Source organism: Otolemur garnettii, unplaced genomic scaffold, assembly GCF_000181295.1.
Source record: "Otolemur garnettii isolate 467f Iridium unplaced genomic scaffold, OtoGar3 scaffold00178, whole genome shotgun sequence".
Classification (NCBI taxonomy): Eukaryota; Metazoa; Chordata; class Mammalia; order Primates; family Galagidae; genus Otolemur; species Otolemur garnettii.
In genome coordinates, this window is record NW_003852573.1 from 1229556 (window position 1) to 1242710 (window position 13155).

Sequence of the window (13155 nt, forward strand, 5' to 3'; positions counted from 1 at the left end):
CAATCTCCAAATGGCTGCTGCTGTTCTGGTACAAAAATGCAAGTAAAAAATTAAAAATGAAGGAAAACCCCCTTTAGTCAGCATGTCCCTTCTTCCAAAATTGTGCAAAGATGGTTCAGATGTAGCTGCCATCTTGCAGGGTGGGGGCATGCCTCCTTTCCTGTCTTCTTCCAGATAGAGAGCAAGTGTGCCTAAGCCACTGCCCCCATGGTGATTTTCTGTCAGGAAAAGCCTATTGGGGAACTGTTGGTCTTGTGGGTATGTGTGGTGGGGGTGGTACTGAGGGCAGGGCTGTCAGTTTGTGTCTTTGATTTTTTTCCTCAACAGACCTCTCAGCTTGCTCCAAAAATGTCTCTCTCTGATTCTGGGGACTGGGGCCTCGATATTTCAAATAGCTCCTGAGACTGAGAGGACCTTCTAGAAGTTAATATCCTGAGTATCTCTGAGAGCTGTTTCTCGATACTGGTCATTTTGGCATTCAGGGCTTTGATGTCCTCCTTTAACTCATGCCTCACCTCCAGGACTGTGGCCTGCAGTGTCTGCTCGGGGATGGGGTAGAAAGAATGCTTGACCTCTGCCAGAATGGGGCTGCGGTCCTGGGGACTCCTGGCCTCGCCTACATTATCCAAACGCAAGTCACTCTTGGTGATGCCGCTGTCACATGAGTCTGTCTTCTTCAGTGTGGCCTCACCTGACGCCTTTGTCCTCTCGGGGAGCGTCTCCATGGACTCAGCCTTGGACACCTTGTTCCAGTCCTCGCCCTTCCCGCAAGCATCTTTGAAGCGAGCCCAGCCTTTGCGTTTGGCACAGTCGCCCCCGCCTGCCTTAGGGCCCAGGCACTCGGACCCTGGCGCGTGCAGCTTGGCATGGTCGGGCACCCCCGAGGTGGAGGCTGCCTGGAAGGCCACGGGTGTGGCAGGACTCTCGCGGACAGTGACCACGCTGGCCTTCACGAGGTTGTGGTTGGCTGAGGCATGCTCTGTGAGGACATTGCCCTTCTCCACATCCAGGTCGTCCAGGTCCCGCCCTCCTCTCTCTGCAGCCAGTCTGGCTTCTTTCTGCTGTCGGAACCTCTGGAAGAGTCGCCGGACAGGGTGGTCTGGTGGCAAGATCAGCGGGGCTTCATTCTTCCGTTTCATGCGCTCTTCCTCTTCCCGTTTCACATCGCTGATCTTCCGGAACACAATCTGGAGTGAGAAAGAATGACATTTTGTGTTAGCCACACTCAGCTTCTCTGCCTAGCACAGCTCTCTCAGGCCAGCCGGCTGGCCACCAAGAGGCTGGGACTCACAGCCCACAAGGCCTCACAGCTTTTCTCAGGACTGACTTTCTCATCATTTTTCTTTTCTGGAAATGGGTCCCCTGTTTTCCAACAGCAGGGAATATGGTTCTCCCTGTCATCCTCTTCAAGAGGAACAAAGCCTGTTCTTTCCATCCCCATGTCCAGGAGGCTAGAGACCCGAGACCACACCCTCCCCGCTGCCCATCCTGGCCTCTAATCCTGGATTCCCTTTTGTCTGATTTTGCAATTCAGAATTACCTGGTGAACTTTTCAAAAATCATTTTTCTGACTCCATTTCAGACCTACTCAATTAGAATCTCCAAAGAGGAAGACCCAGACTCTGTAAAGTAAAAAGCTCCTGGGTGATTCTGTTGCATGAAAGTTTGAGCATCCCTGGTCTAAACCACACTTCAGAACAAGAACTTTCCACTGAGTCCCCAGGAAGGACTACAGCAAGGACTGCCATGGCCACCACAGATCTGGACCCTAAGTGAATGTGGCTGGCTGTGAAAAGTAAAAGCTAGTCTTTCACAGAAGCATACTTGTCCTTGAGGAGCTTATGGCAGAATAGAGGCCTGTAAACTCGACGTAAGTGTGTCATGACAATAATACTCAACACTTAGACACGCCACTGGATGTATTCCTGCTATATGGTAAGGTCATTAGGGTACATATTATCCCCATTTTAGAGACAATGAAGCCAAGGCTCAGAGTGGCTACATGTCTTCTAACAGGTAAGTAGCATACATGTATAAGGGACTTAGATCAAGCCATCAAAGCCCAGATCCTTTCAATGGCTAACAGGTAATTACTGATAATACTGCATGCAGAGGACAGACCTCAGAACAGACTTATAAATGGGCTCTAGAGTGCGGCATGAGATTATAGGGCTCTCCCTTGGGCTAGCATCATACCCATCTGGAAAACCTTGTGCCACATGTGAGCAATTTAGACCAACCCAGACCTACACCAAGGACTTGGGGAGGTCTACATGGTGGCATTCAGGGAGCATGGACTTTGGCAAGTTTAAGTCCCAACGGTGCCACCTAACCCTATAACCTCAGACAGATATTAATTTCTGAGTCTCAGCCTAATCCTCAAAAAGCAGGAAAAATCTTGACTTTTTAGACTTGGCTGAAAAGTCACATCAGACAAGGTGACTTATGTGAAAGCACTGACCCAGTATAGGTACTTAAATGAATCCTTCTGTCCTCATCCTGTCCAGGCCCCCAGATGCAGATGATATGAGGTACCCCACCTCCTTCATGAGCCCCACTGCCCTATGTACTCTTTGATGGGACCACTCAGTAGGTTCTCAGACATGACCAACAAAATGGTGATTTTATAGTATCTAACGTAGAGGAGCCTAATAAACTTTTAATTGCTACATTGAACTAATGCTAGTGATCATTCAGAAAGTTGTAAATCAATGGCAGACTGGAGCCCATGCCTGTGATCTAACGTCTTAGTCATAGCTCCTGTCACTAACAGATGGGTAGGTGGTTAAATCTTTGGGTCATGTTATCTGGTCCCAATATGTGGCTCTCCAACCTCCACTGAACAGCATTACTCCTATCCCTGCCCTTACCAGCTATGACTTTATAACCCTGCATCCCTAGGGTCTCCTCCTCAGTGATACCCTATCTGCCCTTGTAATCCAGCCTGCAGATCCAAACATGTGCCCCAGGATAGTCCTGTCCACTCTGAAGAGGACCAGAGAAACCCAACTAAAGACACCACAGAAGTGGAAGGATGATGTTAAGTAGAATGATCAAGGGCTTTTACTGAAGCCATCCAACCCCAGATCTATTAGAGGGCTAACAGGTAAATACCGTTAATTCCTATGGTGCTCTTGAGGTAGATGACTGGCAGTCTTCCAGCTCCATGCCTCTGTAGTTACTGTGCTCTGGGAATGGCCCCTCCTCTGCGCTGGGCAGCCAAAGCATGGCTCAAACAGTGTTTCCTCCAGAAAGTCTTCCCTGATTCTACTGCACTCTAAGTTATCCTCTCACCTCCAAACTCTAACAGCCCTTCCTGTGCTCAGAAAACCCTCTGGCCTAATACTTTCTATCTTGCTTCCAGTTGTAGTAGAGATGTCAGCTCTTTCCTCCCCCACTCCCATGATGCCTTAGAAAGGGGAGAAGAGATGGAGGCAGGTGGGATGGAGAGAAGGAATGCAAAAAGGAGGGAGGGAAAATGAATGAGAATGTGAATGCACCCAAAAGAGATGATGGGTTTTAGAACTAATTCTGTGTTCCTACCCTTTATTTCTCCAGGCTCCCTGATTCCTAACAGTATCTCCCCCGTTTATACTTGAGCTCATTTGAGTGGGTTTTATTCCTTATAGCAACAATTCCTGAACAAGATACCAGTTGCTTACATCTATGCCTTGTCACCTCTGAAATCTCCCTGAGAGCTAAAAATAGCACCTTGAATGTCACATTGTATCTTTGACTTTTTAAAAATTTACTTATTAACAGACATGTATAGAATATTCTATTCAACAATCATAGAGTATATTTTCTTCTTACCAGCACCATGAAACATTCTCCAAGATGGACCATACATGTCAGGCCACGTACCTTCTCAGACCACATTAGAATAAAACCAAAAATCAAGACCCAGAGGAAATCTCAAAATACATTAGAACAACATGTTCCCGAATGATTTTGGACAATGATGAAAGTAAGACTGAAATTTAAAACTTTTTTTGAAACAAATAATACCAAAACTTCTGGGATAAAGAAAAATCAGTGCTAAGAGAGAGGTTCATAACACTAAATGCCTATGTTAAAAAAAAAAAATCACAAATTCACAACCTAACCTTGCCTGTTTAGAAACTAGAAAAATAGGAAGACACTAAACCCAAAACTAAGCAGAAGGAAAGAAATAACAAAAATCAAAGCAGGCCTCAATTTCATTGAGACAAAAAAAAAAAAGTTGATTCTTTGAAAAGATAAAATTGATAAACCTTTAGCTAGACTAACAAAGAAAAGAAGATCCAGATAAACACAATCAGAAATGAAAAGGGAGACACATTATAACTGATACCACCAAAATACAACAGATCAACAGAAACCACATGCAGAAACCAGAAAACCTAGAGGAAATTCCTGGACACGAACAATCCCTCAAGATTGAACCAGGCGAAAACAGAAATCCTGAACAGACCAATAATTAGTTAAGACTGACTCAGTAAAAAAAAAAAATCTCCACCACAGATAATCTAGGACCAGACAGATTTAGTCAAATCCTACCAAACACACAAAGAAGAACTGGTGCCAATCCCCCTGAAATTATTCCAAAAATTTAAGGAGGAGGGAACTCTCTAATTTATTCTACAAAGTCAGTATCACCTTGATACTAAAGGCAGACAAGGACACCTACAAAAAAGAAAACTACAGACCAACATCCCTGATGAACATAAATAAAATACTCAACAAAATACTAGCAAAGTAAATGCAACTGTACATTAAAAAGATAACACTCAATGATCTAGTGGGTTTTATCCTAGGGATGTAAGGATGGTCCAGCAGATGCAAATCAGTGGATGTGATACAGCACACGTACAAAACCATATTTGTACTCCTTCATGCTGAATGTCCGAAAGAAACAAACACGTTGAATAAATAAAATTTTACTTATTTTCTGCCATAGAGAGCAGGGATTGTCTGTTTTGTTCATTGTGTCTAGCACTTAGAAGTGCCCGAGACATAGGGGGCCCTCCATAAATATTTACAGAAGGAAGGAAAGCAAGTAATTAATAGCTGGGAGAGTATCTTCTTCCTGGAAAAATGAAATCATAGAGGTCACAGTCAATGTTGAAAGGAAGGATTTGTCCTGGAACACACATGGTCCTTTTACCAACTCTCTGAAAATTAAAGGTCAGGATCAGCCCTTGAGACATGAGATGTTCTAAGACTAAAGAAAAGGAAGTTCTTTGTGTATTGAAGAGTCGATATCTGACTCTGAGAGGTGGAGTAAACTATACCACTAGGTTTACAAAGGCTTAATATGCATTTCTGGCAGACATTCATGAAAGGAAGTAGGAGCTCCCCCTTGAGGATGTGCGTACATCGTGCTCTTTAACCAGATGCCCCATGGGTCACAATCTTGGACTGATCCAGGCAGCAAATCCACTCAGATGTTGTGGCTGCATGGTTAGTATGTGTGGTTCAGGGCTCTCCATGGGGGGGGGGGGGACCCTGGGGTCTCTGGGTCTGTGCTGACTCTTCTGAAGCTTCATCCTAGGCTGAGTCACAGTGTACTGGAAGTAGCCCGCCTCAACATCACTGTCTGAACCAATGGTCAGGGGAACCAGAGAAGAGCTTCCTGCCCTGCTGAAATGCCTGGGCCGCCCTTTGAGAATCAAAGAATAAAACGAGCAACCACGAGGGGACAAGAAAAAGGAGCTCTTACAGAGCTGATGTGGTTTGTGGCAGCTTTGTTGATCTGGGATTGGGGGCTCTCATTAACTTCACTGCATTTCTGGAGAAGTTAGTCATGAGGGCTGGGTCAGAGGCAGCCCATGACCATGCGTTTTGCCAAGCCTTTTAGATCTGAGTGGACAGGGGTGGCTGCATGACTCATGACAATGAGGTCTGTGGACCAGAACTAGGCACAGCAGTTCTCCATCTGCTTGGAGATGCTACACAGTTCCTCACACAGCAAGAGTGTGTCCCTGGAATGATGGGCAAGACCCCAGAACCCAGGATGCTCTCTGTGCTGAATAGCTGCTGTTGTGGGCCTGGGGAGCAAGTCTGCCCAGCTTTTCTAAACTGTTCCATGAGGCTTTGATAGGTGCAGTGAGGACGGAGTTTTCAACGTGAAGTAAGTGTGGATCACACTGTAATGTTGAACTGATTACTACAAGATTTCTCAGAGTCTTAACATGCTAATGTGCCTTATGTATGTCTAAAAGGAAGACATTGCATGCAGCATTTCTTAAGCCAGCTACCTCAGATCCTCTCTTTTGCATGGGTAGTATTCCCTAGAGCCCCTCTGAAAACACTGAAATTTTACCAATGTTTGGTATATGGGGTGCCTTCTGTATTTCCACATAGCTCTGATGGATGGAAAGGTGTTTACAGTTCCAGCTAGATGGGGTCTCCTATCTCTGAGCCTATTGCTGTGCCCCTCAAGTTTGAGATTTGGGGGTCGCCATTGAAGATGCAGTGCCCCCTAGTGGACAGGCCAGGCTCAGTCCAAACCCACAACAGGGCTAATGAGGCCTGCGTGATCTGGTGCCTGCTTAACTCCTGCCTCCCACCCCTCAGTCATTCTATATCCTCTGGCCATGCTGAACAATTTCAGGTCCTGGAAAATTTCTAGCTCGCTCTGCCTGGAGCTCCCTTCAGTCTCTCATCTCCTCCTCTACCCCTCCAACCTACTCCTCTGTGACCTTCAGGATTTAGCTCAGGAATCATCCACTCTAACACACTTCCCTGACTCCATCTCCCCCAGGTCACCCCTTGGCAATGCCAAGCACAGGAAAGCTACACGTAATTCCACAGGTCATTACGACCTATGGAAAAGAAGCCTTAGTCTTTCAGCTCAAAGCAGTGCTCTGAAGGCAGGCACAGTGCCTTCTTTAGTTTTTAATTTTTTTCATTATCATCATCATGCCTGGCAAATGAAATATTCAGTAAATGGTCAATCAATCACTGAATACATCAGTGCATGAATCATAGTCATTTCCCTGAAGGAAGCCCATGCTACAGTGAAAGGAGTGATGTGTGTTCCCCCCAAAAGTCTGCTTCTGATGTTTGTGGTCAAATGGGGAGAGAGGGAAAAAGATCACAGGTAATTTTCTCTATGCTTAACACATAGCCTCCTGAATGGTAGAGCAGAAATAAAATCCTAAAGGACTTCCATATTCACTCATCTTCATTTCAGACTGACCTCATACTGATTTCATCATCCCTCCCTGACTGATTTTATTTTTCAAACTCCTCCATGAGCTCAGGGAGCTGATATTTAAAAGGAGCCCTGAGATGAACTTTTTGTAATGAGAACCACCTCTTATTGGACCTTATTTTGGTATTACCGGTCTTCCTGTCTTCAGATCAAGGATCCGTAGTCAGGGACCACACCAACAGAGAGAGGTGTCCAGTCTGTCTAGAGAGGTTGTTTCAGGGGCCCTCTAACCACTGCTGAAAAGGGCCAGCCACAAAAACAGATAATTTCTCCTGGCTTAAGTCTAGGCACGGGTAATGGGCTATTATCTGCATCCTTTCTGGATCCAGTTGGAGTTCTGCCAGCCCACAGGGGCATATTTTCTCTTGCCTGAGATGTTGGGCATGGGAGGCCCAAGCAGAATGCTCAGCTCATGACTTACTGCAACATGGGAGACAGAGGATGCCTGCAGGGCAGGGAAGGCCACTGTGCTTTGCTCATCCAACCTGGCATTTCTCTGAAGCTGCACCAAGCAATGGCCCTGAGACTGGGCGGTCTCTCTTAAGTGATTATTGAGCAGAACTGACATTCAGAATATTAAGCTACAGGACTTTCTGGGCAACTATTTCTAACTTAGCTTGAAAGTGCAATCCTCCTGGGATCTGAGGTGAATTAGGATAATCTACTGCCTCTTCTGGGGTGCATTAAAAGAAAGCCTAGCCCCTCTCAAGTTCCAGCCAAGACCAGGCTCAGGGGAGCTTGTCTCTTCTGGGTTCCAGGGGCACGTGTAGGGGAAAGGCAGACCTGGGAGGGGAATGGACCACCTGGAGGCCTGACAGCATGTGGATGTGGGGAGGGCACCTGAGTGGGAGCACAGTTACTTAAAAGAGCTCAGATTATGGAATAAAATGTATACATAATGTCGATCCTTAGTGGTTTGCATAAATTAGCAGGGACTGAGGTATGAGTCATAGAATACCATGGATAATCCAAATGGATTTATTTTGTTTTCTTTTGGATTCAGACACATGTCCCAAAATCTGAAACACTCTACAGTACAAAGAGCATAAGCTCAGAGTGGTCCCAACTCTACCTGAGATGCTGGGCATGGGAGGCCCCAGCAGAATGCTCAGTAGCTCTGCCACTGACTAGTTACTGTGTGACCTTGGGCAAGTCACGTCCTTGCTAGGTTGTACCAGATCAGCAGAATATGGCTGCACCTCAGAACCACCTAGAGAGGTTATCTATTGAGTGAGAATTTCCTGTGGCAGGGTTAGAAACCAGCATTTGCAATAAGCTCCCAAGTTCTGGCAGTCCTAACCCAGGCCCTCAGAAGCCCTGGATCCAACCCTAGGCTGAGAAGGCAGGTAAACTCACAGGTTAAGCATAAAGTTCTAAGTGGACCAGGGACAGTGGAGAGGGCAGGAACTTGGAGTGATAGCCTGAGCGCAAGCTTTGGAAGACAGGCAGACTTGGAAACATGTTCCCTAAGCCCTAGTTTCCTTATTTATAAAAGCAGATGATACAATTGATTTCCTAGGGCTATTATGAGGATTAAGTTGAATAATATAAGTAAACCCTTAAGAAGAATGGCTGACATTTAATAGTTGCTCAGTAAATGTATTATGTGCTAATTTTTGCCAGAGCAACCTGTGAGATGATTCTAGAAGGATGAGCTAGAATTAGGTACAAAATGAGGATTTGGGTGAAGATGTTCCCAATAGAAGAACCCACACCAAGGCACAAAGCAGAAATGCCAGGTGGTATAGGACAATGTCTGTGTGGTGGCCATCCTGGGGAGAGGAGCTAACACTGATGGAGACCTCTGATGTGCCAGACACCTTGTCAAACACTAGACATCCACTATCTCATGTCAATCTTAAAAATCAACCCCACCAGGTATGTACATTTATTATCCTCATTTTTCAGATGAAGAAATTTGGCTTAGAAATGGTAAACAACTACCCCAAAAGACAAAGCTACAGAGCTATGATCCCAACCCAGGCAACCAAGTCCCCATCCGTGTCAAGCCTTTCTGCTAGGGAAAATGCTTTGGGTTATAGGAAAAGGACAGTTTATCAAAGTCTGTGCTGATGACCTCTGTCCTTGCCCTGTCACTTCTACTAGTTTCTCTCAGTCCCTGTCCATTGACAACTTCTGTAAAGAATGAGGGGCAGCACTGTGAAATACAGACAAAGGAAGGAGAGGCCAAGAAGCTGAGATTCTTAGAGCATTTAAGGAGAGCACAACTCTCTAGGTGCATCAGGCTGTGTGGCCCTTGAATTTGTTGGATGGACAGATGCCTTGGGATGAAATAAAGACTGTGACAAGAAAGAGAGGCTATACGATACATGAGCCCAAGTATTTGGGGTATTGGAACATCTTGCCTCCCTAGAGCATGCTGAGGTTACCAGTTCCCCTGCTAGCCACTGGTGACCTCAGAGCACTAGGTAGGAGTAGGAATGTACATATGTCCCAGCGGATTTCATCTAGGAAAAACCTAGAGGCTGGAGATGTTCTGCCCTCAGAGCACCCTGGTCCACTGGGTCTTAATGTACTACTCACGGGCAGGCCTCTCCGACCACCACGCAGCATCTGTGCCTTCTTCTGGAATTAAGGAAGATTGGTCTGACCCCCTCAGTGACATCCTGTGAAGATTGACATCATCTCATTCACTCTTGTAAGGGACCCCATGGACTGGTGGGACTGAGCGTAGGTAAACTGGCAAGGTCTTCTTTTAAAGAGCTAATCTGGGGCCTGAAAGACATTCACAGACGCACCTATTCCTCTGACTCTAGGAAAGTTTGGCATCTAGGTCTTGCCAGGACCTGGCAATGCCAGGAAATGAGATGTGTGTCCCTTGGTTCCTGCTCAGGGGAAAGATGGCACTGCACAGCAGCACAGGAGCGGCTAGCTTTTGGCATTTCACTAGGGGCCATATTTGTCACCATCTCCTTGCTTTGTGCTCCCTCAGTGTGGAGGATTGAAATATGACCCTCAAAAGAAATATCCACCCCAAACTTCTTATTTGAAATAAGACTCTTTGCAGATAAGGATCTTGAAATGAGATCATCCTGCATTGGCACAGGCTCTAAATCCAATGATGAATGTCCCTGTAGGAGACATAAAGAACACACAGAACACAGAGGGAAAGGCCATGGAAATGGCAGTGGATACTGGAGTTGTCATAGGGAGCTACAAGCCAAGGAATGCCAAGGACGGCTGAGAGAGACTCTCCAAAGCTCCAGAAGGAATCCATGCAGTGGATAACTTGGCTTCAGACTCTGGCCTCCAGAACTGTGTGAGAGAGAATGGATTTCTATTGTTTTAGACACCAGTTTGGTGGTGGTTTGTCATGGCAGCCCTCAGAAAGTAGAACACAAGTTCTCCTTCACTGTCTCCTTTTCTTCCCCACCCCTCAGGGTGGTCTTGACCTTGGCTTCTGGGCTCTGCCTGCTGTTCTTAGGGTCCTTCTGCTTCAGCATTCATCTTACGCACAGGTGCTGGCAAGCCTTGGATGTCAAACACATACTAGTTCATGGTACAAGAAGAAATAGATGCAGTATGCCAGCTGTGAACCTCAACCTGCACCAGCTTCCCTGTGCCAGGTTCCCCACGGCATTGTGGGCACCCCTAGGAAACACACGGCGCCCTTCTAGAGGCAGCAGTTTCAGTAGCCTGCCTGTCTGTGCCTCCATTCCCAGGGCCCGCACACTGGTCCCTCATAGGAGGAAATATCGTTAGGGAAGAAAAGCCTTGGAGAGACCAGTCTCATGGGCTACAGCACTCTCGCCCTCCACCAAGCTCCCTGAAGCACATGGTCCCCCTAGGTGGCCTTCAGGGTTCCTCTTTGTTCCTTCACTCAGGCAGGACACTAGGAGAAGCCTGGACCCGCTGCCTTCTCCTCCCTCTGGTGAGGGAAACAGAATCACCTGGGAACTCTTCCAAATACACATCTATGCACCACCCTCCTTGTGTTCCTCCCCCTCCCCCACCACCTCCATTTAAGAGTCAGTGCCCTCGACCAGAAGATTGTGTCAGTAAAGACACACACAGGAGAGAGGGCAAGACTGCCACACAGGATAGCCCTCCTCAGTGTGCCAGCTGCACACACAGGCCCTCGCTCTCACCCGCTACTCCTGCCCTCTCTCCCTCTGTAGTTCCCTCCTGGGTACCAGGTATCTTTTTTTTCTCCTCTTAGTCTGGTCCTTGGCTGATGCCTAAGGCAGGGATCTGAAGAAAAAAATAGCTCTGGGCTGGCCATGGGTTATTAATAGCAGCACTATCTAAGCCTCTGCCTGCAGGGATGGGGGGGAGAGCCACACCCTGCCCCCAGGAGGGGAGGAGCCCTCAGCCCAGGGCTGCAGTTCACAAGCCCACTGAACCATCCCTATGCTGGGCAGTCCGCAGGCCCAGGCCCCTTCAATAGAGCCACCAGGATGCGACAGACTTCACAGATCTGCATTTCCCTTCTTAGAGCTAACTTGAATTCCTCAAGACGGGTTTTAAGCCTCAGGTTCTTTCTTATGGAGAGATGACACACTCTCCAAAACCTCATTCCACAGGGAAAAAGCTCTTCAACCACTCAAAAAAAATTTATGCAGAGCCTACGGAATACAGAAGAATATATGCAACGTGTGAGTGAAAAGAGCCTTCCTCTCTGAGACTGATGGTCCCTCAGCTTTCCTGGCCTGCGCTGATCTGGCAGACAGCTGCATTTTACAGAGGGACCCGCTGAGAAGAAGGAACGGAGGGAGGGAAGGAGGCTGAGAGCCTTGGGGCTTCAGCACTTTCACTAGACCCAGAGAAGTCTTTACAATGCTGAGATTCGTCTACCTAGTTGACACTGCTCTATTCTCAACTGGGAATTAGGCCACCAGCTGTGGTGCGACTGTGCTAACAAAAGGGGTAAACTGAGGGTTCTCCAGCAACAACTGCTCAAATCCTTCACTTCCTTTATCCAGCTTAATTGTGACAGCAGCTCGGCAAGATGCCAGCAGTCTTGCTCTGTAGAATGTGTTTTGACAGAAAACTTTCTCTGCTCATAGCCATGTGACTCCCAGTTCACAGATGTGATGGTGACTCAGAATGACCACTGGTTCTTGGTATTTAGTTACTGACATTTCTGTCCCCTGGAAGCTGGACCTTTTCTAACTTCCCATTAGCACCTAATGTGTTTACACTGTGTTCAGCTTTGATTTCAGCACCTAAGGTCATCAAGGTATTCATCTGTCTTTTTGTGTGTTTTCATCATCTCCCCACTCCAGTGTCTCCCCTTCCCCATCATACTACAAGCTTCCTTATTGGAAAGAGCTCTTTCTTGACCACTTTTGTGGTCCCAAAGCTAGAACAGTTCAGATCACACAGTAAATATTCAGTGACCATTTGGGGACTGACAGATTGAATGACCTGGGCAAGTCAAGCTCACAAGCCCAGTGAACCATCCTTGTGCTGGGATGTCCCCAGGCCCCTTCCATAGAGCCACCAGGATGCCACAGACTTCGCAAATCTGCACTTCCCCTCTTAGAGCTAACCTGAATTCCTCAAGACAAGACTCTGGTCTTTGTCTTTGATAACTCACAAATCATTCTCTTTACTAAAGGAATAGCATGAAGATAAAAGCGACGGTAAGTCCCAGGATGTGTGTGTGTGTATGTTTGTATACACGTCAGTTACTATGTATTGCCAACCAGCACTATGTCCACACTTCATGCTGTACACCGGTGGTGCTGGAGCCACCAACCAGGTTCCCTGACTCTCATGACAACTGGCTTCTCCCAAGGGCCTGCCAGTGGCAGCCCTAGTAGGTAACTAAAAGGCAGGGGGAAGAGGGAAGGGCCCTCCCCCTGCTTTTAGCTCCTATAGTTGTGTCTCCGATAGCAATGGTCAGTGTCAGCCCCACCCTCCAGCAGCTTCTTTGAGGGCTCCCTGCATAGGCCTTGCAGCTCCTAGCCAAGCACCTCCATAGTCAAAACACA

At 47.0% G+C, this 13155-nt stretch overlaps 1 protein-coding gene across 2 annotated transcripts in view; it reads right to left on the reverse strand.

The window, feature by feature from the left end:
• Positions 1 to 281: 281 nt before the first annotated feature.
• Positions 282 to 13155, reverse strand: part of KCNH1 (potassium voltage-gated channel subfamily H member 1) — a 421068-nt gene continuing 408194 nt past the window's right edge. Inside the window, exon 11 of one of the 2 annotated variants that reach the window (XM_003800511.2) lies at positions 282 to 1187. In XM_003800511.2, coding sequence (XP_003800559.1) covers positions 333 to 1187 — 855 coding nt within the window. In that variant the 3' untranslated portion in view covers positions 282 to 332. The remainder of the gene's footprint in view (positions 1188 to 13155) is intronic. The other variant, XM_003800512.2, reaches the window with a different exon arrangement.